Below are 24,875 nucleotides of genomic sequence, written 5' to 3'. Positions count from 1 at the left end.
ACCCTTTTCATCCATCTAGTCAATCAACATTTAGATAGCACATTGCTGTTTTGAGTGCAAAGGTAAATTAGCAACTGCAAGTCATTGCACTGTGTAAACAGCAAGCTGACTCACTGTACAGCCTTCAGAGGAAAGTTCTGCAAGTTGCCACACAAGCAGCATGTACTGCAGTTCATACTATAGCTACCCCCATGTTAAGAGTCTTAATTCATCTTTCATCAAGGGGTAGGCTAGCTTCAATTTACCAGTTATTTAAGTGTACCCTTGGGACATGTGCTGCATGCTCAGAATAGTTACATATGCAGACTGTCCCTAATTTATTTTGTTTTCTAGTTACTGGTAGAAATGCAGTATGAGAAATACTTCTTCCAAGCCATTCTGATACATGCTATTCTCTTTTGCAGCTCAAAACTGCTTCAAGTCAACACAAATCTGTATTTCCCCCTCACCTCCTCCCGGCCAAAACCATTCTGGTAATCTGAGGCTCTAGTATCAGAGAAAATACAATTTAAATTGCCTCACAAATGAAACTGTATTGGGAGTAGGTAAAATCTAGTGGACTAGGTATTTGCTAGGCATCTCTTACTGATACTTGACTGGAGAGTTTCAGTTATTTTACTTCCTTTATCATCATGAAGTATAGTCCCATGTCAAATCACAGCTCTTTAAAGAAGAGAGGGACACATTTCATAGTTTGAAATTAGGTGATGTTGATTATGCAGGGCTGAAAACTAGGTGTTAAAAAAGATCACAATATTCCTCTCTCCCCAACCACACCCATTCCTTTGTTAGCATTAGGATTAGCATTTCTGTGAAATAAAAATAGAAGGGAAGCTTCCTAGTTGCATAGTAGCAACTAGTTCTGCCAAGTTTTTCAAGGACAGGAAACAAAACAAAGACATTTCTAAGATAAAATAGTTCTAAAACACATTCAGTTATAAAAGTATGTATTTTTTGTGCACAATATATAGTTTAACAATCAAAAGCAGAAACTGTAAACCTTCATTCTTAATAGCATTCAGAAATACAAAGATGTACAAGTGTTGATTCCATTCCACAGATATGGAAATTAAGCATCTATTCTAAAGACAACAGTAAGACAATCCAAGCAGCAGACTCTGTTGTTCACCAACATAAAGGCACCAACTCCCTCACGGATTTGGCTCTTGCTGCATCAGAAAATAGTATTGATATTCTGCTAACACTCGAGCTTAAGAGTCTCAGAAATTATTTCCTTGTGTGGCATTCATCACAATATTATGATTCTGATATAAAAATCACAGCATTCTCTCAGCCAACATGCTAATTTGTTGTTAGAGCTCAGGGAAGTCAAGAACATGGACTTGTAATGGCAAGGGAGAAAAAAAAAAAACCACATTCCAATGTTTGGAATGTCCAGATGCTACAGAGCAGGTTTGCACTGTTGTAAGCTGAATAAGGTAACCACTTTAGTCCTCTGTTCCAGGAGACAATCATAACTAAATAACATATACTTTCACAACCAGCAGCAAATACTACTTCAGTTAACCTGGAGATTGTAAGATGGAAAAAAAACCCCAACATACAAGTCCTCTATGCTTTCCCATGCAAGTGGTTGGTAGAAGTTTATTATGTAATGTTCTTAAAAGTACTCATTTGCTGCTTCTGTTTAAGTACACAAATGGGGTAGATAATGAGCTTTTAAAATTCATTAGCTTCCTACCAATTAATGGAAACCAGACATAAGCCACCACACACTACTGAAGTATCCAGTCCCCTAAAAACAAAACAACTTTACCTTATTCACATAAGACAGGCTACCACTGGCCTATTTATCCCATGCAGCAGCTCCATCCTTTGGTCAGGCTTGTTTGGGTTTTTTTTTTTTTTTCCTTTAAATATCAAGTTGTCCTGGGAACAAACTGAGAGTATACCAGTAATACTGACTGTGTTTCTACCAAAAAAGACAAAACAGTTACCACTGTTTGTCTTACATTTCAGCAGATTAGTGTCATCTCTCTAGCCCTGGGATTCATTATTAATGGCTACAGGATACTTGTGACCTGCCCTTCCAAAAACACACCCCATAATGCTATTAGTTTTAATTATTCCTCCAATTGAAGATTTTTGCCATCCAACACTGAGTATCACAGGTTAGCACAAAGCATCATTTTCACCTTTAAAACAGACATAACATATTGCTGGGTGGCATTAGACAGGTCACTTGCAATTTACTTCCCCCCAAAAAATTCAAGAAAATCCTGGAAATAAATCTGATATTATAGTAAGACCAAAATGTTTTTCTTCATAGGAAGAGATCTTTACCTCATCTGGTCAGAAACTCCTCTATTCTGCAACAGAACAGGAACATTTTACTTGCAAGCAACTTGGACATACAATTATTTCCTATTGCCAGTCCCAAAGTCTGCAATAATAAACCAGTCAGGAATCTATTTAGAACTAGTTTATTTAGAACTAGCATACAGTTCTTAAATAGGTATTGCTTCCTCCAGTCTTGTGACAAAGAAATCTCATAATAAGCTTCTGTCTTCAGAAGGTTTAAGAAGCTGCCCTAAAGTCACTGCTAAGAGCAAACCCTGCACCAGATTTCAGTCACGATTTTGCACTGGAGAAGGGCATAAACTGAACTCCAGTGAAAACTGGCCAAAATAGAATCTGATATGGTATGTGAGAAAGCTGCATGCTCTTCTGCTCAGTTTCTTACAGTTAAGATGCATCATTCAAACACTTAAAAGTTACCTTTTAGATGAGGGGCATAAAATTTTCCATCAAATAAATACTTTTGAGAGAGTGTGTTATTTTCTTCTACTCACATGTGCATGGGGTTTAGATCAGGTCTATATACACACAACATCATTAGAACAATGCAGCATGATTTCCTAGTCAGGACCTCCAAACCGATGTCGATTTACAGTAAAGAAATGGAAACCTGTATATCCCTCCCATTACCCTTACGTTAAAGTTCATGTGGTTAGGAAGTGTTTCAAAGCCCTCAATCCACAACTAGTAAGTAGTGGACCTCTTCAATTCTGTAATCCACAAACTCAACCTCAAGCTAATCATGTGGTTTGGATTGTGAAACTATGGTTAGCCTGCTAGAGATACAACTCAGACAATATTCACCAAGTCCCTATTTTAGTGAAGACACTCAACTTCTGAGGTATTTCAAACAGTGCAAAGTGCCCTCTCCAACTTCCCACAACTGTGAATTCAGGTTACCCTGCTTGTTCAATAAAGGACTGTATTTTGAGTGCAGGAAAAAAAAAAGACTGGGAGGGGGAATAAAACATGCAAGAAGATTCTCAAAGCCCTAACACTTTTAGCCCTGAGCAATTTAAAGAAAGTGAAGGCAGATGAGTAGGAGGAGTTATGTTGGCTGCTTTCTTGGAGTCAAGGTCACATTTACATGAAGCAATCAAGAAAATTAATCCCTATAGAAAGGGTACTGCTTCATTTTTCCCAGCCCTTCTTATTTCAGAATAGGAGAAGTTTCACAGATCCATGAATATGATGGTTTGCAGCTGGAGAGACACTGTCATTGAACAATGACAGCAGGCTTTAATTGTCAATTAGTTTCTTGGCTCTGATGTTGGCTTGCTCAATGCGTTCCCTGTTTGTATCAGCCTGAAAGAGAAATTCATAGGTCATTTGCACACTTCATGCAAAACAGTTTAAACTGACATGAACTTCTGAATAATTATCATCATTGTGGTAGACAGAGGGGAGCAACTTTTATAAGCTGGAAGTAATTTTTTTTTTCCCCCTAGCCAGCATATGATGTCAATTGTTAGCAGGAACAGAATCAAAAGAAATACCTTTTAGCTTTCAGCTGACCCTCAAAACATACACCAGCTTGCCTCAGCCAGTCATAAGGAATATTTATGGAACAAAGGGATAAAAATTCCCTCTCCAAGTGTTTAGACACCTTAAGGACCTCTACAGAGCAGCTTTATTGCTATGGTCTAGAAATAATAGTCATTGGTGACCTATGGGCATGAAGTTAGAATTATTTTGCTTAGTGCAAATCCCTGTTTTTCATCCACACACCCTCCAGCGTCCTAGTGTCATAACAGTATGGTATCTGTAAGAAAAGCATTTTAATGGTTTTACTATTATAAGACATCACAAGCCAGCCACACCATCTAGGCTGAACAAGTGTCAAAATACACTTTTTCTGAAAGTTATGATAAGGAGCTTCAAAACAATTCCCTGATTATCTGGCCTGCACTGGAGAATATGTAGGAGGGGTAATAAGCACAAAACTAGCCTCTGCCCTCACCATGAGTAGAACCCCTGAGAAGCTCTACCTGTGCCATATATTTGCCATTTCACACCTTCACACTACCATGGGCTGGAAAGAGAACACTGGCAGTTCAAGCCCTTTCCTCCTGTTCTTTCCTTCCTGCCCTTTGGGACAAGGTTTGGGGAAGGGTAGGAACCTACTACAGAAAAGTGAGACTAACCTGTTAACACCACTTTGGAAACACATTGCTACTAGATCTTTTTCTAAGAAAAAGCCACTAACTAACTTTTATTAGGGGTTTATTCAGACTATGAGTCCTGCATAACAGTCAAGCCTACATATTTCCCAGGTGAGTTGGAATTAAAAAAATTAAAAACCAAAGCACCACCTCTATTCTGAAGTTAAGCTTATTACTGCTTTTTGTTTCTTTATATGATACTGTCCTTTGGAGATTTACCCTCAACATTTTGATTTGGTTTCCACACTGTTCACTAGATTTAAAAGCAGAAAAGGATTAATATCCTGAGACAGACTGCCAGTCTCAAAGCCAGGAATTGCACTTTCATTTTTATTGCTGCTTGGTAAACCAATTCTAACTTGTTTACATGATATTAATAGTAAGACTTCATCAGCAAGATTATTCAGACCACTAAAACAGCATCCAGCCAAAACAGGTGCTTAAAACTACCAGAAACACTACTGCTAAAACCAGTAATTCCCACTTGGAGTTTATCTGACCAGGCAATTTTCAGTCCACTTTATAAGCTCATTTTAAACTCCAATTAAATTTTCTGTTCTTTAAAATGTTTGACTTGATAATCTCCTCAGATCTGCAGTTGCAGGGAATAGGGAAAGACAATTCAGGCATCCTCCATAAGATCATGTTGATTTGCCTTACCAATACTAAGTTAATACCCCTGAGTTACTAGACAAAATTGAGATGCTAACATAGACACAACCAGCATTTATGTCAGACTAGCTATATATATTTGAGAAAATGCCATTCCTCTTGCTTTTAACCCTACTGGGCATTTCAGTGATATCTTTAACTTCCTGTTTTGTCTTAATTCTATAATTTTACAGCAATTGGTGTTCACTTCTGCTTTTTAAAATCTTTAATACACACTATTCATTAAAGCTTTCATTGCCTTTCTTAACCAGGATGCCTGTAAAAGAACTATTCATTTCAGAATATGGGGATTTCTAAAATATGGCTAACTTCCTCCTAAATTGCCCTCTAAAAGAAAACCCCCCAAAACATATTTATATGATTCATCTGTTTTGGGAAGTTAATCTTTAAAGCAGTAAAATAAAGGCATTACTGGCTATGACTCGCTTCATGCACAGATGAGGGCAGACCATGTCCCTGTGCACCTACAAAACCTGTTGTTCTACAGTCTTCCAGCTCCAATATTAACCTGTCCACAAGAATTAGGGCAACGAATTACCTGTGTTTTATTTTACATTCAATGATTCTAGTGACTTTAAGAACTCCAGAAAAATCTTGCTGTTGTTAACAATACCAATTCCCTGCAATCAACAACTCCCACTTATACCTTCAATAGATGCCCTTTTGATCCAATCAAGTTTAGTTGTTTTCAGAGCAAGCAGTGACCTGTGCTGTATTTTTTGGCTTCCTAACACTCTGAAGCATTTGATTTTTCAGCTACATACCCAAACACCAAGATATAGCTCTTGTTCAAATCACTGAAACTTAGAGGATGGTATAATCTTAATGCACATTTACTGCAAATACAGGTAGAGGACCATGAGCCCATTCCTTACAACTTCTCAGTTACAACCTCTAAGCTGAAGGTAGAGAACACCTTTGACACCTACCTTTACATTTATTCGGTCTATTTGTTTATTCTGGGCATCAATCTCATTGCCCATATCCAAAGCCATGTTTTTCAAATTTCCAAGAATGTTTCCCACTTGAGCAAGATTTTCATCCATTTCGTCTTCTCTGGCATCATTTGTTATCCTGTTCAAATAATTAAGACAATGTTTCCAAGAATCAAGAACTTGCTTTTCCCTACCCTCAATTTACTTTAATAGAAATTTTTTGTCATACGCTTATCTGGCAGGCAATGTATTCAAGCCAAGGTATGGTTTTCCCCTTTTAAAACCCCATGTATTCCATGCAAGCAGCCCACCAAATTAAGGTGCTAAGCTAGCTGCTATTACAAAAATAGCCTTAGAATTTAAAATAACAGCTACCAGAGGAAGTTAAAGACTTGAGTTTGTCTCAAATAGGCTTTATGACAATAAAAGTCCTTGATATTTTTAACAGTCCCCTCAATAATTGAGCACTAAGTTCTATAGTCCTCACATCCAGAAATAGACTGATAATACCACCACTATGAAAAGAGATGAGCACTACAATACTGAAAGCATCGCTGTCCGCCATCTCCTCTCCAAGCAGTAACAATTCCTCCAAGCAGTGGTAAAAAAACCTTACTAATTAGCAACTTCAGCTAAAACACATCTGAAAAGCTGGCAACTGGTAACTTAAGACTTCTGGATGTGAGACTGAGAAATATGAAGCAGCAAACCTTGTAATATATCCACCACTTGGTCCTCCAGAAGTCTGAGGCTGCTGCTGATTTAAGCTTCTTGGTTGCATGGAAATCACATGATCCGCTGAATTTTCCGTTCCATCTCCCCAGGTTGCTCTGTATGCCTTGCTAGCCTCGAAGTTCTTCGTCCTACTCCGTAAAAATAAGAAATCTGAACTGCTACATCAAAAATATGGTTTCCTGACTGGAGTACTGTATTAATCTAGGATTTTCAGAAACATTTGTCTAGCGCCTGAGATTATATTTTGTATAGACAAAGCCTTGTCTATACAATAGAGCTTCTTATATTGGGATAGTACAAACACAACTGAGTTACTCTAGGGACAGTGATTAATTTGGTCTTAAGCATTAATACAAGCACAGTAATTTCCTTACAGTAATAAAATTTACCAAAGAGGGGAAGCTTATGACAGTAACAGGAAACCTTACACTGTCATAAGATAGTTGCATTTACATCAGGAGTTAGTCTAGAGTCAGGATTAGTTACTTCTCAGGGAAGAAATGGGGATGGAGGAAAACTCTCTCAAATGCAAATAGCTACACTATGCAAGAAAGCCATTAATCTCTACGGGTTTTTAATCAAACATTTTCTGTTGCCAAGTCTTTCTTTTTAAAGTTAATGTTTCTCAGGTTTATTATGATTCTGAAATAACAGCAACCATGTTTAAATAGCTCCTTCATTCTGCAATTCAGTTGTACTAATTCCATTAAAGCAACAAACCAACTTACCATTACACTTCTACCACACAATTCAGAAGAGGAAAAAAATTAAAGAAAGCACACTGACATGAAGCAATCTCACAAATCTTAGACTAGATATTAGGAAGCATTTCTTTACAGAACAGGTTGTTAAGCATTGGAATGGGCTGCCCAGGGAGGTGGTGGACTCCCCATCCCTGGAGGTGTTTAAGAATCGTGTGGACATAGTGCTTAGGGATATGGTGTAGTTGGGAACTGTCAGTGTTAGGTTAATGGTTGGACTGGATGATCTACAAGGTCCTTCCCAGACTTGATGATTCTGTGTAATCAGACCCGCAAAAGCAAGAGGGGAAGAAAATATAACAGAAAAATAATTGATCTGAACTGGTGTCAATTCTCATGAATGCTAAAGAACCTGTTTTGAGAAGAATATTCTCGTGTTCACCTTGTTTGCTAGCATTTTCACATTTAAACTAGGCAATCCAGACTCCACTGCCACTTTTCTGCTTCTTTAAAAGCCTGTGAAGGGAAATCTCTAACGGCTTTCAGTACACCTAACTTTACCATTACAGGTAATCAATTTCTATGTCTATAGTGCCTTTCAGTAGCACAGATGTTTCACATTTGAAGAGGTGTGGAATTAGCTGTAATGAAGCATTCCCCTCATTTTTCTGGTATTTATGTAATCGAAATGGGAAACTATTTCATAGGTCAGACCCTATGAAAAGTAATCTAGTATGAATACATCAAGGGGAAGAAATGGATTAATTTCTCAGTTCATAATGGAACTGTTGCACCCAGCAGAACCCTAAAGAAACCTCGACTAGTCAATTCTAGGTCCTTGTCCATACACACAGACTTAAAAATCTCTTTAGGTTTACTGCAACTAGATTAAGCATTATATTTTAATCTCATTCATACTAAAGCCACAACAGCAGGAGAGATTTTTATGCTTGGCTTCTGGATTAGCAAAGTCTTAGGTGCCAGAGGTAACTGAGGAACTTACTGAACAAAAACAAGCAGCCTGAAAACTACTTGCACATCTGAAGCAGACAGCCAGAAACAGATTTGTTACTCAAACTAAGCACAGTTAAGAACAAAGTTTCTCAGCACCTGATTTAAGAGATGTTTTTTAAATTAGTATACATTCACTTTTCTCATGTTTCATTTCTGTAAGAGTAAGGCAACTCATGCTACCCATCAAACCAGCAAGGGCTCAAGCAGTTGTTCCAACATTTCCACAGCCAATACACTCAACAGTAATGGACATTGTCTATTCACATCAGTTTTACAATACATCACAGCAACAAGGAGACCTGCATGCAGACATCATGCATGTGCAAGCACAGATCCAATGGAAGCATCACTTCAGACGGATAGTTAAATACACATCTGCACTAATAAGACTGACCTTGTCCTAAAATCCGCTTTCACCAGTTAAGTGAATACAGCTTCTTATCCTAGTCTTCATTTTTAGAAAGCAAGCGTCAGTGTTAGGAGAGAATGGAGAAGAAAGAATAGTAAAGACCAGCAAACAGGTTATTAATTGTTATTAGTACATAGATTACATTAGTGTACTGCAAGTATTTTGTGTTTTCACAGAGCTTTTATAAACAATCTAAGCCTAGGAGAAATGAGAAAAGCAGTATTTAATTCAGCAAGTGTTCTGATGTAGCTTTATGCCTTATGAAAAAAATGAAAAATTTGGAAGTAACTGGTTGGCAAAAACCTCACACTGACAGAAACACTGATGTGCCAGTGGATATGTGAAAGGCATTCACAGTTTCTTCATCGTCCTCTACTTACCTAGTAGATTTTTCTGCACATTACTGCCCACTTCAGTACAGGACTCTTTCTTTTATTGTTAACTGTGTATTTGGAGTGCCACAAGAGTTCATAAATTCTGAGCTTGCTCAGTGTCAAAAAGCTGCTTAGCTTCAGTGAACTAAGACCGCCAACTACAGAAAACAAAGACTGAGTGTGGCAAAATGCTCAGAGTCCATCAGTTTGACAAAACTAACATAAAGCAGTAAGCACATCCTATCCAGAGGTCAGCACAGAACTATCTGCCTTTTCAAGGTACTAAAGCTTTAAGACTTTCAGCCTTAGAAGCCACATTCATATCTATGCTAAACAATCCTTAAAGTATTATTCTGTTGGATAATCAAGACTCTGCTACGCCAAGGAAATTCTACCTAAATTACTGCAATCTCTCAGTTGAATCATAAGGTCTTTTTGCTCATGCTAAAGAGCTAAAAATGAACATACACACTATTCACTTCAGTGGTCACTCTTAAAATAACTCATTTCTCTTTCACTTGAAAGAACTATGATCACATCCAATTCATACAATTTGATCATTTGCTGCTTACAGAAAAAGCTAGCACAACTCCAGAAAATAAATACTGTTTTCCTTGTAATACTGACTTCTGATCATTGTTTAGGCTGTTTAGAAGTATAAATCAAGCACCATACAAAAAGATTAGATTACTCTTAACTGACTTGGATATGGTAGCCATAATAACAGTGTTACAAAGGTACTGTGAAGCATGTCTGGAAGAATTTATGTAGTCACTAGTGAAACATTAAAGCTTTAACACCAATATCTGTTTTCCTACTCTCTTTCCTAAAGCATTTTTTAAAAGCCTAGAGAACCAGTATTGCTTTCCTTCTCCAAAACAGAAGTTTTCTTGCTTTTAAGTTAGTACAAAAGTACTTTTGTGAAAAAATGACTTTCAGAGTCAAGTTTCTAACAGACAAGCACTTACATACGGTTATCTGCAGTCCAGTTTGGTCTCATGTATGGACATTGGTAGTATTCTACTAAATATAAGCTTTAAGGAGATTAGGGCACAATTGTGCAGGATGTTACACAGCAGCTGTATTTACAGTGAAAGGGGCACAATATATGGTTAGATGCAAGTAAGCTTTAGCTATTCTCATACAATTTCAAAAGGGTTCACCTCTACAAACCAAACCAGTCAACCTTCCTAGAGATTCAGCATTTTTTAATTAGCTCTTTTATTAGAGATCATATTCTAGAACTTCAGACCCAAGTACCAATTTAACTGACCTGTTACAAGGACAGACACAGAGACCACAGCATTTGTTGAGCTCTGTCAGTGTCTTCTCAGCTTCTCTCATATCCTTATTTATCTGGTCCATGCCTTCTTCTATGCGATTTAGTTGTTCTAGAAGAGAAACAAGTGACTTGAATAAACATGGACTGGGGGAAGGTGGGGGTGGGATATTAACATTTCTTTCAAGCATGAATTTACAAGTTTGTGTTCTATCTTTATATCAAGGCTAATGCCTTTCTTCTTTCCTGCCTTCTGGGATTTTGTTTATTTTTAAGAAAGATTAAGTGATAAGTTTTGTTTATTACATTACAAATATTTTCCCTATCCCTAGAGCAGCACTTGAGTTGCTGCTTTTACAATAAATGCAGTTACATTCATGCTATGGTGGAAAGTAAGGGCTTCTGTAGCAGAGCTGTATCACACTAATTAACACAGTCTCTCAACTACTTTAAAACCTCTTAAATACTACAAACATGGGAATAGCCAATTTTTAAATCTCATTGTCACACAAGTAGTCTTTAATAAGCCTTTAATAACTCTTGAATGATAATCCTTTTTCTTAGTCATAAAACTGATTTTTAGTGTTAGAGAATAAAAAGGAAGAACTCACCTCCCTGTTCATCCAGCATGCTGATAGTTTTGATGCCGACATCCTGGGACTGCAGGAAGAAATTTATTTGCAGATATAAAACCAGATTTCAATACAGCAGTGCAAAATCACAAGGTCTCTATAGTAAATTTGATAAACCAACCAAGTTTATATTAAAACACTGTGCTAGGAGTAACTTCTGTAGCAAAGCTATGCTAAATTTTAAATTAGATCCTATGTCAGGCTGATAATGTCAGCTATTACACTATCTCAATTAGAGGGTTTTTTGTGAGGTTTTTCTACATTACAACAAGATGATAAAATTTACTATAAGACTCAGATTGAACTATGACAATGCCAAAACTAAAAAGTAAACTTAGTTGTGCCTTGTTTTGAAAAGTGGCATTTAGTTCATTCTTTATCCCTATGCCCTTCAATAGGGCTGACAAGGCCTTTAGTCCTGGAAGCCAGAATAAAAGAAAGCAAAACAAAGCCTGCAAAGCCATTCTTGAGAATTCAGCAGAAGAGATCAGAAAGAATAGCCCATCGCTAGTTTTAGAACCAAGCAAAAGAAATCAGCAGGGAGAAATACACCACAGCACAGCTCTTTGCTGGCTCAGAGTCCAGATTTCAGCATGCAAGTTGCACCCATGCTTTACTGTAAACTGGCAGCATAGAACTGTCTATGGAAGGAGCTATTCTAACTTCTATGAATCACCAAATTACGATACCAAGAGAAATTATGTTGCCTCATTAAATGTTCTTAACATTTGTGTCTTAGAGGTATTCATTAGGCTATGCTGATTCAAATGCCTCACTGATAATAGTAGTATCTTCAGTTCCACAGCAGCCTGCTACTGTATGGACGGTGATACAGGCTCTAAAGCAGTAGTGACCAAACACTTTGTGGTCCTTATTTATTGGATTATTTTTTAGTGTTCTCACACTCACAATAAATTGTCTCAAGTCTTCAGCACTAAAAGTCTGGGCATTAGCTTTGAAGGCATTACTGCCCAGTCTCTTGGATTCTCATTTGTCTTTGGCATATCAAAGATTAGCAAAATTGTCTTGCTGAACCAGTTAAGCTTTGTTAAGTCTACCAGAGCTGACTATCAGCCATCTTATCTTACTCTCTACCAACTGTTTTTTGAATTTACAGTATCACAAGTAAGCTTTCAGTCCTTTTTACAATGGGGCATGCAAGCCATAACAGTGTAGAAGAACAGATGCCTCATACAATGTCACCCAGATAAACCAGAAATACAGATTGTTTCAAGTAATGTATAAGGGTGTTAAGAGTTTCATCATCATACTTAACTACCTTTAAAGTTAAAACTGATGTACAGATTGTAAGGTGTACTACTTTTGTTTAGAACCAAAACCAGCCCTACCTTCTACTACCCCACCCAACTGAGCCCTACTCTCCTCAAAGCAGGACATTTTCACACTGTTCACAGGCAAAATGAGCTAAAAGACAAATGAAAGACGTTATGAGAGTCAAGTGACACAGCAGCCAAAGGCAGAACTGATCATCACAGAAAACTTTTTATAACCGATCTGTAGCATTTGGAGATTAGGCCATTTTGCTTAGGAGGAAAACAAGTAAAAAGGATATTGATCCTTCTGTGATCTGATACAATGTGAAAAACATTAGGTTTAAGTCATTCCAACTCTACTACTGAATTAAAGCAGCAACTTGTAATAATGAAGTGTGTGTCAAAAAAACTTTGAGAAAGACAAAAAAGTGATTAAGATCACTTTGTGATAGTCAACATGATGATTCTTATACTTAAATTAATAAATACCCAGGGAATTCAAAAGCTTTTCCTTACCTCAATGGCCAGGCCAAGAATCCTCCTTGTGCTTTCCAAAGACTAGAAAGAGAATTTTAAAATGTGTGCATTAGCAGTAAGTATGTACCAGTGTATGAAAGTCGTCTTTACCAGTTAATTACAGTAAGGCAACTAGTATACAAAGGTCCATCAGCCTGTCCATATGTAATACACACTACAACACAGTCACAGTGGCAGCATTAGAGTTTTTTTTCAGTAGTTAGTAAACCCTTGGTTTTTAGTACTTGCTGGTACTTTGCTTATCCCATTGGAAAGTCATTATAAAAGAAAAAATATTCAAATCAATTTTAGTTAAAAGAAGTCATGAAGTATCAACATGATTACAAACACTGTAAGTACCCAGCCTGCACTGTCTCAGTAATCAGGACTGGGTGCTCAGTCAAGTAGGTGACTTTACAATTCAGAAGTTTAAATTCATTCTTACTTTTAGGAGTAGTCTTCACTCTAGTATTTACCAAGTAACATGAGTTTGAAACATTCAGCTATACCCTTTGCAGAATCACTACCCTAGACTGACTTTATTTTTAGAAGATATTGTAATCTTGGCAGATAAATACTGTAATCCCAGATGGCTTCCTACAATATTTACCTCATCAGTGACCTGGTTGGCCCTCAGCTGAATTTCTTCAGGCGATAGTTCAGCCATGATGAGGAACTATTACTTGCAAGTAATCGCGTTAAAGAGAAACTTCCCCCCTGTAATAAGAGATATCAGTTAAGCATCAGAACTATCCTTTTATCAGTATTTTGAGTTGAAACGAGAAAACTGTTCAAAGAATGAAAAGCCTAAGCATTTCATTCTGTGTAGTACACCTGGTTAAGACTACTAGGCACTAAGAATTACTCAGCCAATATGACATAACTGAGGAGCTAAAAGAAATTCAGGAACAATCAGTATGTGAAATAGTTTCCTTTCCAAGACTCAGCTTCCTAAACATGGTGGTTTTGTTTGTTTTTTGGGGTTTTTTTTTGTGGTTTTTTTTTTTTTAAATTCTATCTATTGTTAGTTTAAGGTAAAAAAATCAGGAAATAGTCTTAAAATAAAAAGCTTCTCCATACTGGAAAGGCACATTGGTTTACCCAGTAATCCAGAGACAAATTAAGGCATTTAAATTACTAGCATAAACTAAGTGTTCTTCCCCTTCCCTTTGAAGGATTTCAACAGAAAAGTCAGAAGGGGAAACACTTTCAGACCAAGCATGACTTAAAACGATTCCAGTAGCACTCTAGAAATAGACATTCTTATGGTATGGTGCATCCCTCAAATACAAAAGGATTTGCAGAAGTTTTTAATGCTATGTCTGCAACTCTAGCAAAGGTTTTCAAATCGACCTCTCTCATAATAAAGATAAATCAAGGTTTTCATAACTGAAGTCCCAACACACCAGAATTTAACTTTTGCTATAAGCAGGAGATATATTTTTGTCTGAAGACACAAGAGAAAAAGGCAAGCCCATCAATAAGCGTATTCTTATCATAGCCAGGTTTTTCACAGCTAAGAATCTACATTCTTGTTGGAGGAATGGTAATAAAGACAGCACTCCTAGCAATGGCAAAACAGAGCTCCCAGGCTATAGAAGAATTTAATGAGACAGCACAAACTGAGCAATAAGATTATTTTTAAAAATGTATTTTCCCCTTAACTTTAGATTAATCCTTGCTCTTTCACATGAGCAGCTTCCAATTAAATTCACATTATCCATTGAGATCACTCCAAACACCCTGCTTGACTAACAGAACTGTTCCATTTTTCCCTGCAAGATCGGTATTTTAGAAGACATAACATTAGTAACTGCTTTCTGGAGGGCAAATTCATGCAGGTTCACCCAGCTGTTCGCTAGAAAATGGATGCTGTTCACAGCTCTTTGCAGGAAGTGTACATACCTCTGAGAGTGAACTGAAATCAAGACACCCAATCCCTTACAGCAGAAGTACTTCACAATTTATACTCAAGCAGGTCTGGTCTTTAGCACCTAACACACCTCCTCAGCCTCAGACTATGGGTCTCGGAGGTTTTCTTAAGTAGCTGTCAACACAAGTTAGTTTTTGCTATCATTTTAAAAAAGAAATCAGATACTCTCACAGAAGGCCCCTAATAGCTCAGTTCAGTAGTTCAATTTTACTATATAATCAGTGACTTATCTTTTCATTCACACATTTAAGCTCCTTTCATGAGGTTTATTTAGGGCAGCTCGGTCCCAACTTTGAATTTGGGAATGCCCTTCAAGCTGGTTTGCACAGGTAAGGACTGGTAAAGAAGGGACAGGGGGGAAAGGACCTATTTTCACCAAATTAGATTAAGCACAAGAAAATGAGATTGAAACAAAAAAATTAACTCAACAGTCAGAATCCAATATAACTGTTAAGCAGGTATTCTTTTATTAGCAGTGCTGAAGTCACCCTGGGGATTCTCCACCATAAGGGCTCCCAAGAATTAGTAAGGAACATCAGTTTACATATACACAAATCATATTCATTAGAGTTCCTAGAAAGGGGTGTCTTATGATAATGAGTTCCCAGAATTCATTTACATAGTTGGGCATGTGTAGTGAAAATAGGGTGAGGGTCTTTGGTGGTCGGGGGAGGAAGTAGTCTTCTTCAGTGTTTGCTAGTTGACCCTCTTTCCAGAGCATGCGCTGTGAAGTGAAGTCCAGGTGTCTCCCTCCTAAGTCAGCAAAATCAGTTTCCCTATAATAGGGTCTCTGTGTCTCTTTGTTCGAACCCCCCTTATCTCATTCTAGGAGTTGCCCAAGTGTCCACTGAGGGCCTTGAGTCTGCTATCAGTGATTTACATAGGGAGCCTAACGAGCATTTCAATCTTGCCTAAATAGACAAAGAGACCTAAGGAAACAGTTGAGGAGTCAGGAGTCCTTGAGAAACAAATGAAGCAAAACACAAGCAAAGCTTTGAAACAAATAAAGCAAAAGCACAAGCAAAGCTTTGAAACATCACATCACAGTTTAGTCTTAATTGTTAGAAATTCATTTGTTTGAGCCCTTTCATGATCAAGCTAGTTCTTTGGGTGAAGATCTCACATTTGCTTAATATTCAGAAACTGGATGAAATTTCAATTATATAGTTGCACTGAACAAGCAGTATCTGGATTACTGTGACTGTTGCAGGCTTGGCCAGCCTTTCCCTACTTTACAGTCAGGTACTTCTGCAGCTTGGAGCCATAAAACACACATCTCATCTTGGACAGCAAAAGGGATATCATATCCCCACCCTGTGAATACAACAGCTTCCCAAGAATCCCATTGTAATTGCAGAACAGGGCCGGAAACGCAGCTGTAATCCCAGAGTGACCTGGAGATTTCTTTTTCAGCAGCCCTGGTGTCCTGCTTCCCTTTGCAGCTGGGTTCAGGCGACCCAGGAATTCACATACCAGCACAAGCACAACTACTGGCCCTATGGTGCAACCCTAGCTCAGGAGCTGGATTTGAGTTACCCAAAAGCCATACTGCAGCCAACACTACACAATACAGTAACAGTTTCTTGGCTTTTGAGGCAAGGGCATGACAACATTCTCAAACATGCATAAGAAGGATTTGTTTAGAAAAGTAAGCCTTTAACAGGTAATAAGACTCTTATCTTTGAACAGATGTTTGCAAATACATTACACTACCTTCATGTCAAGAAAGCACACAAAATCTAAAGAATGAATGTATACTTTATCAGGCCAGATACTGAGTTTTACATTTTACTCAAAACTGCCACAACACTCTCCTGTGCTACCAGAACCAGAAGTGCATAGAGAAGCAATTGAAAACCAACCTGCAGTGAGACTGAAAAAGGAGAAGGAAGGAGACAACAGTCGGTACTTCCAACTCCCAAACTAGTAAATCTTGGTGTTACATTTTGGAAGATAACATATTACTGGAAGCTGACAGTCATGAATTAACTTCAGGACTGAAGCTCATGTACACTATACTAAATTCACCCTGGGCTTGACAACTGCGATATTAATAAAGTCCTATGAAAGATAACACCATGTTGAAATCTGATAGTAATTACATGAAAAGACATAGCAATTACATGAAGAGCTACTCCATGTACTATTAGCTATCAAACTATTCCCCCCACCAACTTAGTCCTATTTACATTAGCTCACTACAGAACTAACAATCCATTATTTGACACTAATAAGTTAGTAATAACACACTAAACCAGAAAGTGTCTGAAGTTGCATCTGACACCAGAAAACCGCTTGAAAACACAAGCACTTGCCACTGAATCTACCAGTTCTAACAGCTGACAGAGAAGCTTTGCGTTCCCCTAGCTTGCTCACAGCTTCCTGAACAACTCTGCTGCCAGACAGCAAGAAGTTCTATGGAAACACACAGCATTCCTCTCACTTTCCCCCTAAAATGAGGAAACTGTTTATGAGTTGATCTAACACTGAAAAAAATCCACCTGCAAAATATGAAGGAAAAATACTTCTATATAGCAGACACCTGTAACACAGAGCAAAAAAGTTACTTCCAAGATTCCTCAAAGCTGAGGTATGCATGTGCTTATCTTCTCATGCTCACAGCTGGACACCTGTAGTGTTCTGTCTCTTGTGAGGTAAAAACATAACCTGAATTGATAGTTCATGTGCTCAGTTTACACTTGCTAGGGTAACTGACCTATGTGGGAGGAATCTAAATAAAACCACTCAGAACACTTGGTTAAGAGACTAATTTTCTGACAATCTTTCATCACAGATAACAGGGTACAGCTACTTGCCGGTCTTTCACTTCTCGAGGTCTTACGTCACTGAAAAGAGTGACAGAACCTTTCTTTCTCTAGACTTCCCAGCAAGCTTACCCACATTCACTTTTCAGCCACTGCCATTAGAGCTATGTAAAACAAGACAGCATGCTCTTTGAATTGGTTTTGTTACAATATTTAATGCTGAACACTGAAACCTGATGCATTAGACTCCCAAAAGCCATAGTTTTATGCCTGTTAATTTGTACAGCTGAGTTGGTCAGCATCGCTTTTGTAAGCACACACACAACCTTTACAGTAGCTCTGCACAGGAAGTTAGTCCTGTGAGGCAGAATAGAAACAGACATTCCCTGGACAGTAACAGACTTCTCACCACACAGCAGTTGATAACATCCAAAAAAGCACACAGGAGTAATTGAGAAGAGACCAAACATTTCCAGAAAAGCCTGTTTCCAAAGATGGAGAAGCACTCTTGATAGCTGCATGTCTAACTGGAACAGCTGGAACATAACAGGTGCCTTTATTGCAAAATATTTCTAAAGGAGAAGTTAGAACACCCAAAATGAGGCCATTTGTACTGAACTAATAGCTCAGTACTGAACTAATAGCTCGGCTATTCTGACAGAACACAGTATACATACATAAAGGATACTCATTCCCTATCTTTCTGCCTAGGAATCATAAAGCACCCACTGAGGTATCCAGCTCATAAGTTAATGGTACATGACAAAATGATTTTATATCCAACACATTAAGATTCTCCAATAAAGACAAAATATTCAGGAAGAAAATACTTGATATAGCTGAAGTGTTCCTAGCATGTATTTTATTATAATGTAATGTTTGCTAAGGAAGCATTTATTTTAATATCAGTGTTTCATGTCTATTTTCTTTGCTTTCCCTCTCCTACCATTTTTAAAATCCTAGCCACAAAGTAACCAAAGAAAGAGAGAAGACAGCCTACAAAGAGACTTCATAATTACAACAACATTCTACTATTTTAGTTTGTTTTCTCCCAGTGGTAACTCTTAAGCAAGAAACTAACATGCCTACCTACAAAGTAGAACTCCTTTAAAGAAGGATGTAATATCAGTTGTATTTACTTTTTGATACAAAGAGTACTCTGCAGTATTTACTCAGTTACCAGACCGCAAGTATTGAAGTTAAACACATTTCAGTGCAACTACCCCTCTACCCCTTGCATAGGAAAACCTGGCACCTACAGACAATGCAGAACTAAGCTTGCTATTATAATACTTTCTTGAAGTAACAGGCCTCACGAAAAATCTTCTACCAGGAAACTTAAAAGATAACAACACGCTCACCTTAACTATCACTGTCTTGTAAAAAAGGAAGATTCATCAAGAAACAAGAGCACCAAGGAAATTAACACAGGGTCTTCAAATCATAAGAATCTGTCTTTTCAGCCATGTTTTATTTCGGAGATTGTGGGGTCAGAAAAAGTTCTTTGAAATTCCAGTTCCAACCACAAGCTTTAGATAAGATGTTATCTCTTCACAAGACTACTCATATTGTGCTAAACCATCCTATAAGCTTGCTATTTTAATGCATATTAAACTTAGGATATTATGGTCCAAGCCAGCTGAGGATGGATTAGACTTAAGTTACTTCTATCCCCTGGACAAGAGGAACAATGAGGTAAGGGAAATAAATTTATGTCTGCACAGACTTTTCCACTTACCATGCATTTAGTCATGGCTCCAAAAACCCTGAAAAAGCTGCAATACACTCTCCTATGTGAAGTTGTTATGTTGGAGAAGGTTGAGGAAAAGACACAAAAAAGGCAATTTTACAGAACTGTTTAAAACCTCAAGGTATTTCCTGCAACAGAATGAGGGACATGACAGGCCCTTTTGGGCTGGTTTTAACATGGTGCCAGACCCATTCAAAGCATCATTGGCTTAGAGATCTTAATTTGGTTAATCAACACACCCTTATAGCAGCTGAAGCATTTTAGTAGGTTGTCTAACTTTAAAAAACTGGAAGGTGACACAGATTGATGTGAGCTATAGCTATGTCTGTATTAGCAGTAGGGTGATCCCATGGGACTATAGTGCAAATTTTCATTTGGGGAAAGTGCTGCTCACATTACCACATCTGGTGGATCGGTCACAAGTATTTAATCAGAGTTCTGCCCTAACCCCAACTACTGAGCTGAGAGCTAACACCTGGCAAGCCATAACTTTCATAAGCCTGAGTGCAATAGGAGCAAATCCAGTCTTAGTAATACCCACAGTGTCTATGTATAAGTCTCCAAGTTAAATTATCTGCTTGTGATCAGAAAGCTAAGACAGTATCATTTTATTCAACAGCAGCACCCTGGCTGAGATTCCCCAACAATAGGCACATTAAAAACTTCGGGGAAAAAATAAAGCATTTGAATCAACAGAGCTTCCAGATCAAAGTACGGTTTTAAGCAGCCAGCAACAACAGAGTCATCTTTGCCACTTGTCTTCCCAGAGCACACAGTAAAAAATGAACATGAAATCTTTATTTGTTGTCTCTGTCATTAGTCTGAGATACTCCTCTGCACTGCTAAGGGTTTTTCTTACAAGTGTTTTCTTTTTCATTCAGAATTACTTGTAAACTGGATACCAGCTATTTATGCCAACACTCAAGTTTCCAATGTAAACAAGTTTCAAAAGCCATTACAACTGTGAGGTTGCACAGTCTTTTCAAGGGTTTTTCAATCCCAATAATCTTCTGAGGCTTATAAAACACTTCCAAGGTAATGAAAGCTATAGCAGGCAATTTACATGCTGTTTGAATATGCTTTTCTTCAGCACTAGCCAAGAAGCAATTCTAAGGCTTATTAGTTCTAGAAAAAAAGAAAACTTCCTTGTTTTGTGACAGTCATGGCATATTCAGGCTGTGCTATCCAAAGCACTCAAAACCCCTAAGAATTTTTTGTCTTACTGATCTTTGTGAATTTAAACCAACTGCAGGGCACCACAAGGCCTAATGAGTGCTTGCTCAACTGCAATTACAGTGCACATCTGGAAAGGACTGTAGGCAGGGAGACGCTGTCAAAAGTGACAAGTTTTCTTAAACCAGACAGGTCTACTTGCACCAGACCAAGAAATTGTTGATTGCTTGCGCTTTCACAAACCCACCTTGAATAATCATAAGATTTTTGTCCTCCATCTCCAGCTGACATGCAGCAGTTTTGTGTCTGACAGACTGAATGCCTTTCAGAAATCTCCATCACATACATCCATCACATCTGCTAAATATCATAAATGAATTCCTTACCATCTGGGGGGTCCTCCATTTGAACTTAGCCCCTTCTCTATCAAGTTATGCTTCTAATCATTATCACAAAATTTTCTTCCTCCTTCACTGACAACTCTAAACTAGAAGTTAAGCACAAACATTCCTTTTTTTCCTGTTAAAGGTATTTTGATAACATCAATAACACACAGCAGGCTGTGCCTTGGTGCCTAGTTCCATAAATGGAGAATAAGTATGAGGTCCCCAATTTTCTTGTGAGTATGAAATAAAGTGAGAGAAGAAACCAGCATAATACTTTTGGTCATGGAAGACAATAGCTGTGAGAGCTGAAGGTTGGTATACGATTATGTCTTTAATGTGAAAACCGTACGGTTGTTTGCCTTCTAGAATAATTTCTTTCTCTCAAAAGAGCTATTTCCAAGCTCTGAATGAAAATCACATAACTCCTACAAAGTGTTCTAGAAAGATTGCACGGTTACATCTTCACGTTGTTTTCCTCTTCAAAATCTAGTGAAAGTTTCCAGTAGTCATGAACTAAACTTAGAGTTCAGTGGAAAGCTTTCATGCATATATGTTCAAGTTACTCATTTTTATAAAGTCACAATAACAAAGATTCCGTCCTTTCTATTACCAAATAACTATATTTGACTACCCCTTCATTTCAGATAAATCAGAAAGTAATACACACACTTTATCCTTTTAACATAATCCACTAGCAAGAATACCAAAGTATTAAACCTTAAAATACTACAATTACCAGTTCACTAGTTTTTTCTTGGATGTTTGAAATACATACCAGGGAAGAAATTTTAAATAGCAGCTACTAACCAATATATCTAAAAGTATGATTGAGAAATGCAGCCTGTGCCTCTTTTTGGGTAATCTCACCACAAAGGTAGGAACTAAGATATGTCATAACTCTGCTGTTGCAGCAGCTGACTGAAAGCCAGTATCTCATGAGATATACTTTTAGCCATCAGCAAATTGGTACAGCCTCAGGTGATCGTGGACACCCTGCCAGCTCCTTCTGTTTTAAAGCAAGCAGTTGCCTTCCCCAAAAGATGGAAAAATTCATCAATCTCTATTCTTAGAAAAATGTGAATGTTAATTATGAAAGTTCTGTGCATTCATGCAAAGATTAAAAATTAAACAGTTTACAAATTAAATGGATTTATACTGAGGGTTGGGTTTTTTTGTTCCTTCAAAGTCTTTATATCACTAATGTAGGTGTTGTTTCCTTAAAACCCTTAACACAGTTATCCTACTTGTTGGTAAGCTGAAGTTCAGCCCAGCTGATGCAGGGTGGTATAACGTATCAGCACCAGAACGTATTCCTCCATACAATTATGCCTACAAGATAAATGAATAAAGCATCTGTGACCCTGGGGGAAGCGACCAGGGCTCAAGAACAAGACACTACTCTGCATGCTTCCTGCTTTCTGTTATCAGCTTCCTGAACACTGCACAGTGGCGACAGCGCAAAGAATAGGCGCTAGCAATGCCACCTCCTCTGTGCAGTGTATTCAGCTCTATACTCAACAATTCAATTTTGTTCCTGGAAAAGCCTCGTGACACCTCTTCCAGATTAGTTACTGGCCAACACAAATTAACAATCAACCCTAGAGCCACATACAGACAGTATCAGATTCCATTCTTCAAATGACACAAGTTCTGCTATATAGTAAGCTACTTCAAAAGCTGGAGAGCAGGGGAGGTCAGGCATATAGATTGCTTAATGGACTGTCTGTAAGCAATGAATTGCTCAAGTCAATGAATCAAGCAATTGACACCATAGGCTTTTTCCTTTGTCCCTGAACACCTTTCTACATAGCTGTTTTCTCTGCAGCACTGAATCAGGTGTGGTTATGAAGAAGCAAAGCAACAGCAAGCTGCTTAGTTCTGAACACTGAGCACCTACTGCCCTTTTTAAGAGAGCAAAAAAGAGGAAGGTAAATAGCTAGAGAAGTTGCATAAAGAAACTTCTAAAGTTTCTTCAGGTCATTTGCTTCGGGTGTCAAATCCTGTGTGTTGATTTGATAACCTTTGTCGTGTAAAACAGAAATAAAAGTGGAAAATGAAAAAAGTGAAACATAAAGCTAACGCTTCATTAGCTTCCCAGAAGTACGAAGGGCATCAAGATGTACAATTAAGCACAAAAGTACAGATTACTCTTGATGCTTAGTACGTACCCCAACAGCATCCTACTAAAGGCAGCAGGACATAACGCAAGTTTAAAATGCGTAACAAGAGGAGGGTCTTCTCCTGTACCCTACTACCGGCTCAATTCAAAGTGCTCTCACCAAGCACGTAAAGAATACCTGGAGACGGCACCGACGCCCCTCGCAGAGGAGAACCGGGAGAGGCCTCCCAGCAATAAGGGGACGGGCACAGCCCGTGACTGTGGCGGGTGCTGGGGGGCCCTCCCAGGCCGCCCGGACTGGCAGCAGGCCGCATCCCGGCCGCCCCGTTACCCCGCGCTGACTCGCGGGCCCGGCAGCCAAGCCAGGGCGGCACCCACTAAGCCAGCGCGGTCGCGACGGGACCGCCCCATCCCGTCCCATTCCGCAGAGGCCCCACCGGAGCCAAGTCCGCCTCACACAGGGCTCTACACGGCAGGGAGGCGGCCACAGACCGGCTCCACCAGCTGATCCCCCCGCCCAGGGCGCCGTATACCTACCGCTGCCACCACCGCTGCCTCACGCCTCGCCGCCGCCCTTAAGCCGAACCGAACCGCCCTGAGCCGAGCCGCCTCTTTAAGAGCCCATGTCCCGCCCGCCCCCGGTGCGAGCGCTGACCCGCGAGCGCGTCACCGCCCACCCCCCGGAAGCGGGAACCAGCACCGCCTCTCGGGGGCGGCGCCACGCCCGACGTGGCGGGAAAAAACAAAACAAAACAAACCCCCAAAACCCCCAAACCAACAACGAGCAGAGGCCCTCGCCACCCCCACAGGAGGAGGGCGGCGGGGACGGCGGGCTGGACGTCGGCCGCCGCGTGCAGGCCGTGTACACCCAACATGGCGGCAGGCGAGGGCCGGCTGCGCCTGTGGGCGCTACGCTGATGGCGCGCGCGGCGGGCGGGCCTGGCGGACTGCAGCGCCGTCAGCAAACGGCGCAGGAGAGGAACAGCCCCATCCGCACCGCGGGGCGGTTCTCCGGGTGAGCTGCTCTCTGGTAGGAGGGAGCGTGGCAGCCCCGCGACTGTTACCAGAGGAGAGCACCAGGGCAGGAAGGGAAAGCTGCCGTGCGGGATCGCGGACCTCATCTTCTGCAGCTGAGCCGGGTGGCCGCTCCCGAGGCGTGTTCCTTCGTGGGCGTGGATAACTTCTCCCTGTCTAGGCTGCCATTAGGATCCAGTACCTGCCGTACGGCTGCTACCTCGGAGCCCTGCCGGGAGCTCCTACAGCACCGACACTTGCAGCAGCTGACGTGGTGTTTGAGCCTGTATAAGGTCCCTTTTCCAGCGGAGCCGCTGTGATCTCGGAGCTGGGCCTCCATTCCCCTTCTCTCCCTCTCGGGATGCTCAGAGCCCCTGTGGGCTTTGGCTCCTTAAAAAGTCCCAATTCGATAAGGCTTATCGCACGCTGCACAGCCCGGGCACCAGGGTTGTGGTCCTGTCTTTCGTCCTGTCTTTCCAGTCGCTCCTGGAACTGGTTTTCCAGACGCAGCCAGGCTGGCCCAGCACAGCGTCGACGGCTTCTCGCTGCTGAGGTACCTGCGGCCTTCAGCACCCGCTCTTTAGGGTGGCAGCATGTAGCACTATGTGTATTTATAACACTATGTTTACAGATAACAACGACGTTTATTACCATTGTCGGCTGATAAATGCCCTCAGTTGACAGCAAGTGCCGCCGCCCTCGCTCTAAGGCTC

At 39.7% G+C, this 24,875-nt stretch overlaps 2 protein-coding genes across 3 annotated transcripts in view; one reads left to right on the top strand and one right to left on the bottom strand.

Annotated features, from left to right (window-relative positions):
- Window positions 1-930: 930 nt before the first annotated feature.
- Window positions 931-24,682, bottom strand: SNAP23 (synaptosome associated protein 23). 2 transcript variants are annotated; one of them, XM_074867879.1, is made up of 8 exons: window positions 24,265-24,682; window positions 13,633-13,739; window positions 13,023-13,064; window positions 11,212-11,260; window positions 10,595-10,712; window positions 6,799-6,951; window positions 6,083-6,227; window positions 931-3,624 (listed from the first exon to the last, which is right to left on the bottom strand). In XM_074867879.1, the coding sequence occupies exons 2-8, from the start codon at window positions 13,687-13,689 to the stop codon at window positions 3,559-3,561; spliced, it is 630 nt and encodes a 209-aa protein (XP_074723980.1). In that variant the 5' UTR covers window positions 13,690-13,739; window positions 24,265-24,682; the 3' UTR covers window positions 931-3,558. The 2 variants fall into 2 exon arrangements, with proteins under 2 accessions (XP_074723980.1, XP_074723979.1); XM_074867878.1 differs by lacking the exon at window positions 24,265-24,682 and adding an exon at window positions 23,686-23,792.
- Window positions 24,661-24,875, top strand: part of ZNF106 (zinc finger protein 106) — a 42,174-nt gene continuing 41,959 nt past the window's right edge. Inside the window, exon 1 of the mRNA XM_074867876.1 lies at window positions 24,661-24,715. The gene's annotated coding sequence lies outside the window, so the exon portion shown is untranslated. The remainder of the gene's footprint in view (window positions 24,716-24,875) is intronic.

The sequence above is a fragment of the Strix uralensis genome, chromosome 4, assembly GCF_047716275.1.
Source record: "Strix uralensis isolate ZFMK-TIS-50842 chromosome 4, bStrUra1, whole genome shotgun sequence".
Classification (NCBI taxonomy): domain Eukaryota; kingdom Metazoa; phylum Chordata; class Aves; order Strigiformes; family Strigidae; genus Strix; species Strix uralensis.
The sequence above is the reverse complement of the archived record's forward strand: the minus strand, read 5'-3'. Positions and strand labels throughout refer to the sequence as shown.

What these genes read in the sequence shown, in the direction of transcription:
- SNAP23 (XM_074867879.1), bottom strand. Translation starts at nt 13,689, where the DNA reads ATGGCTGAACTATCGCCTGAAGAAATTCAGCTGAGGGCCAACCAGGTC. An exon ending in CATGCTGGATGAACAGGGAG is followed by an intron (nt 10,713 to 11,211) that starts GTGAGTTCTTCC and finishes TTTCTCTTCTAG; the next exon opens with AACAACTAAATCGCATAGAA. An exon ending in TGTGTCTGTCCTTGTAACAG is followed by an intron (nt 6,952 to 10,594) that starts GTCAGTTAAATT and finishes TTTACGGAGTAG; the next exon opens with GACGAAGAACTTCGAGGCTA.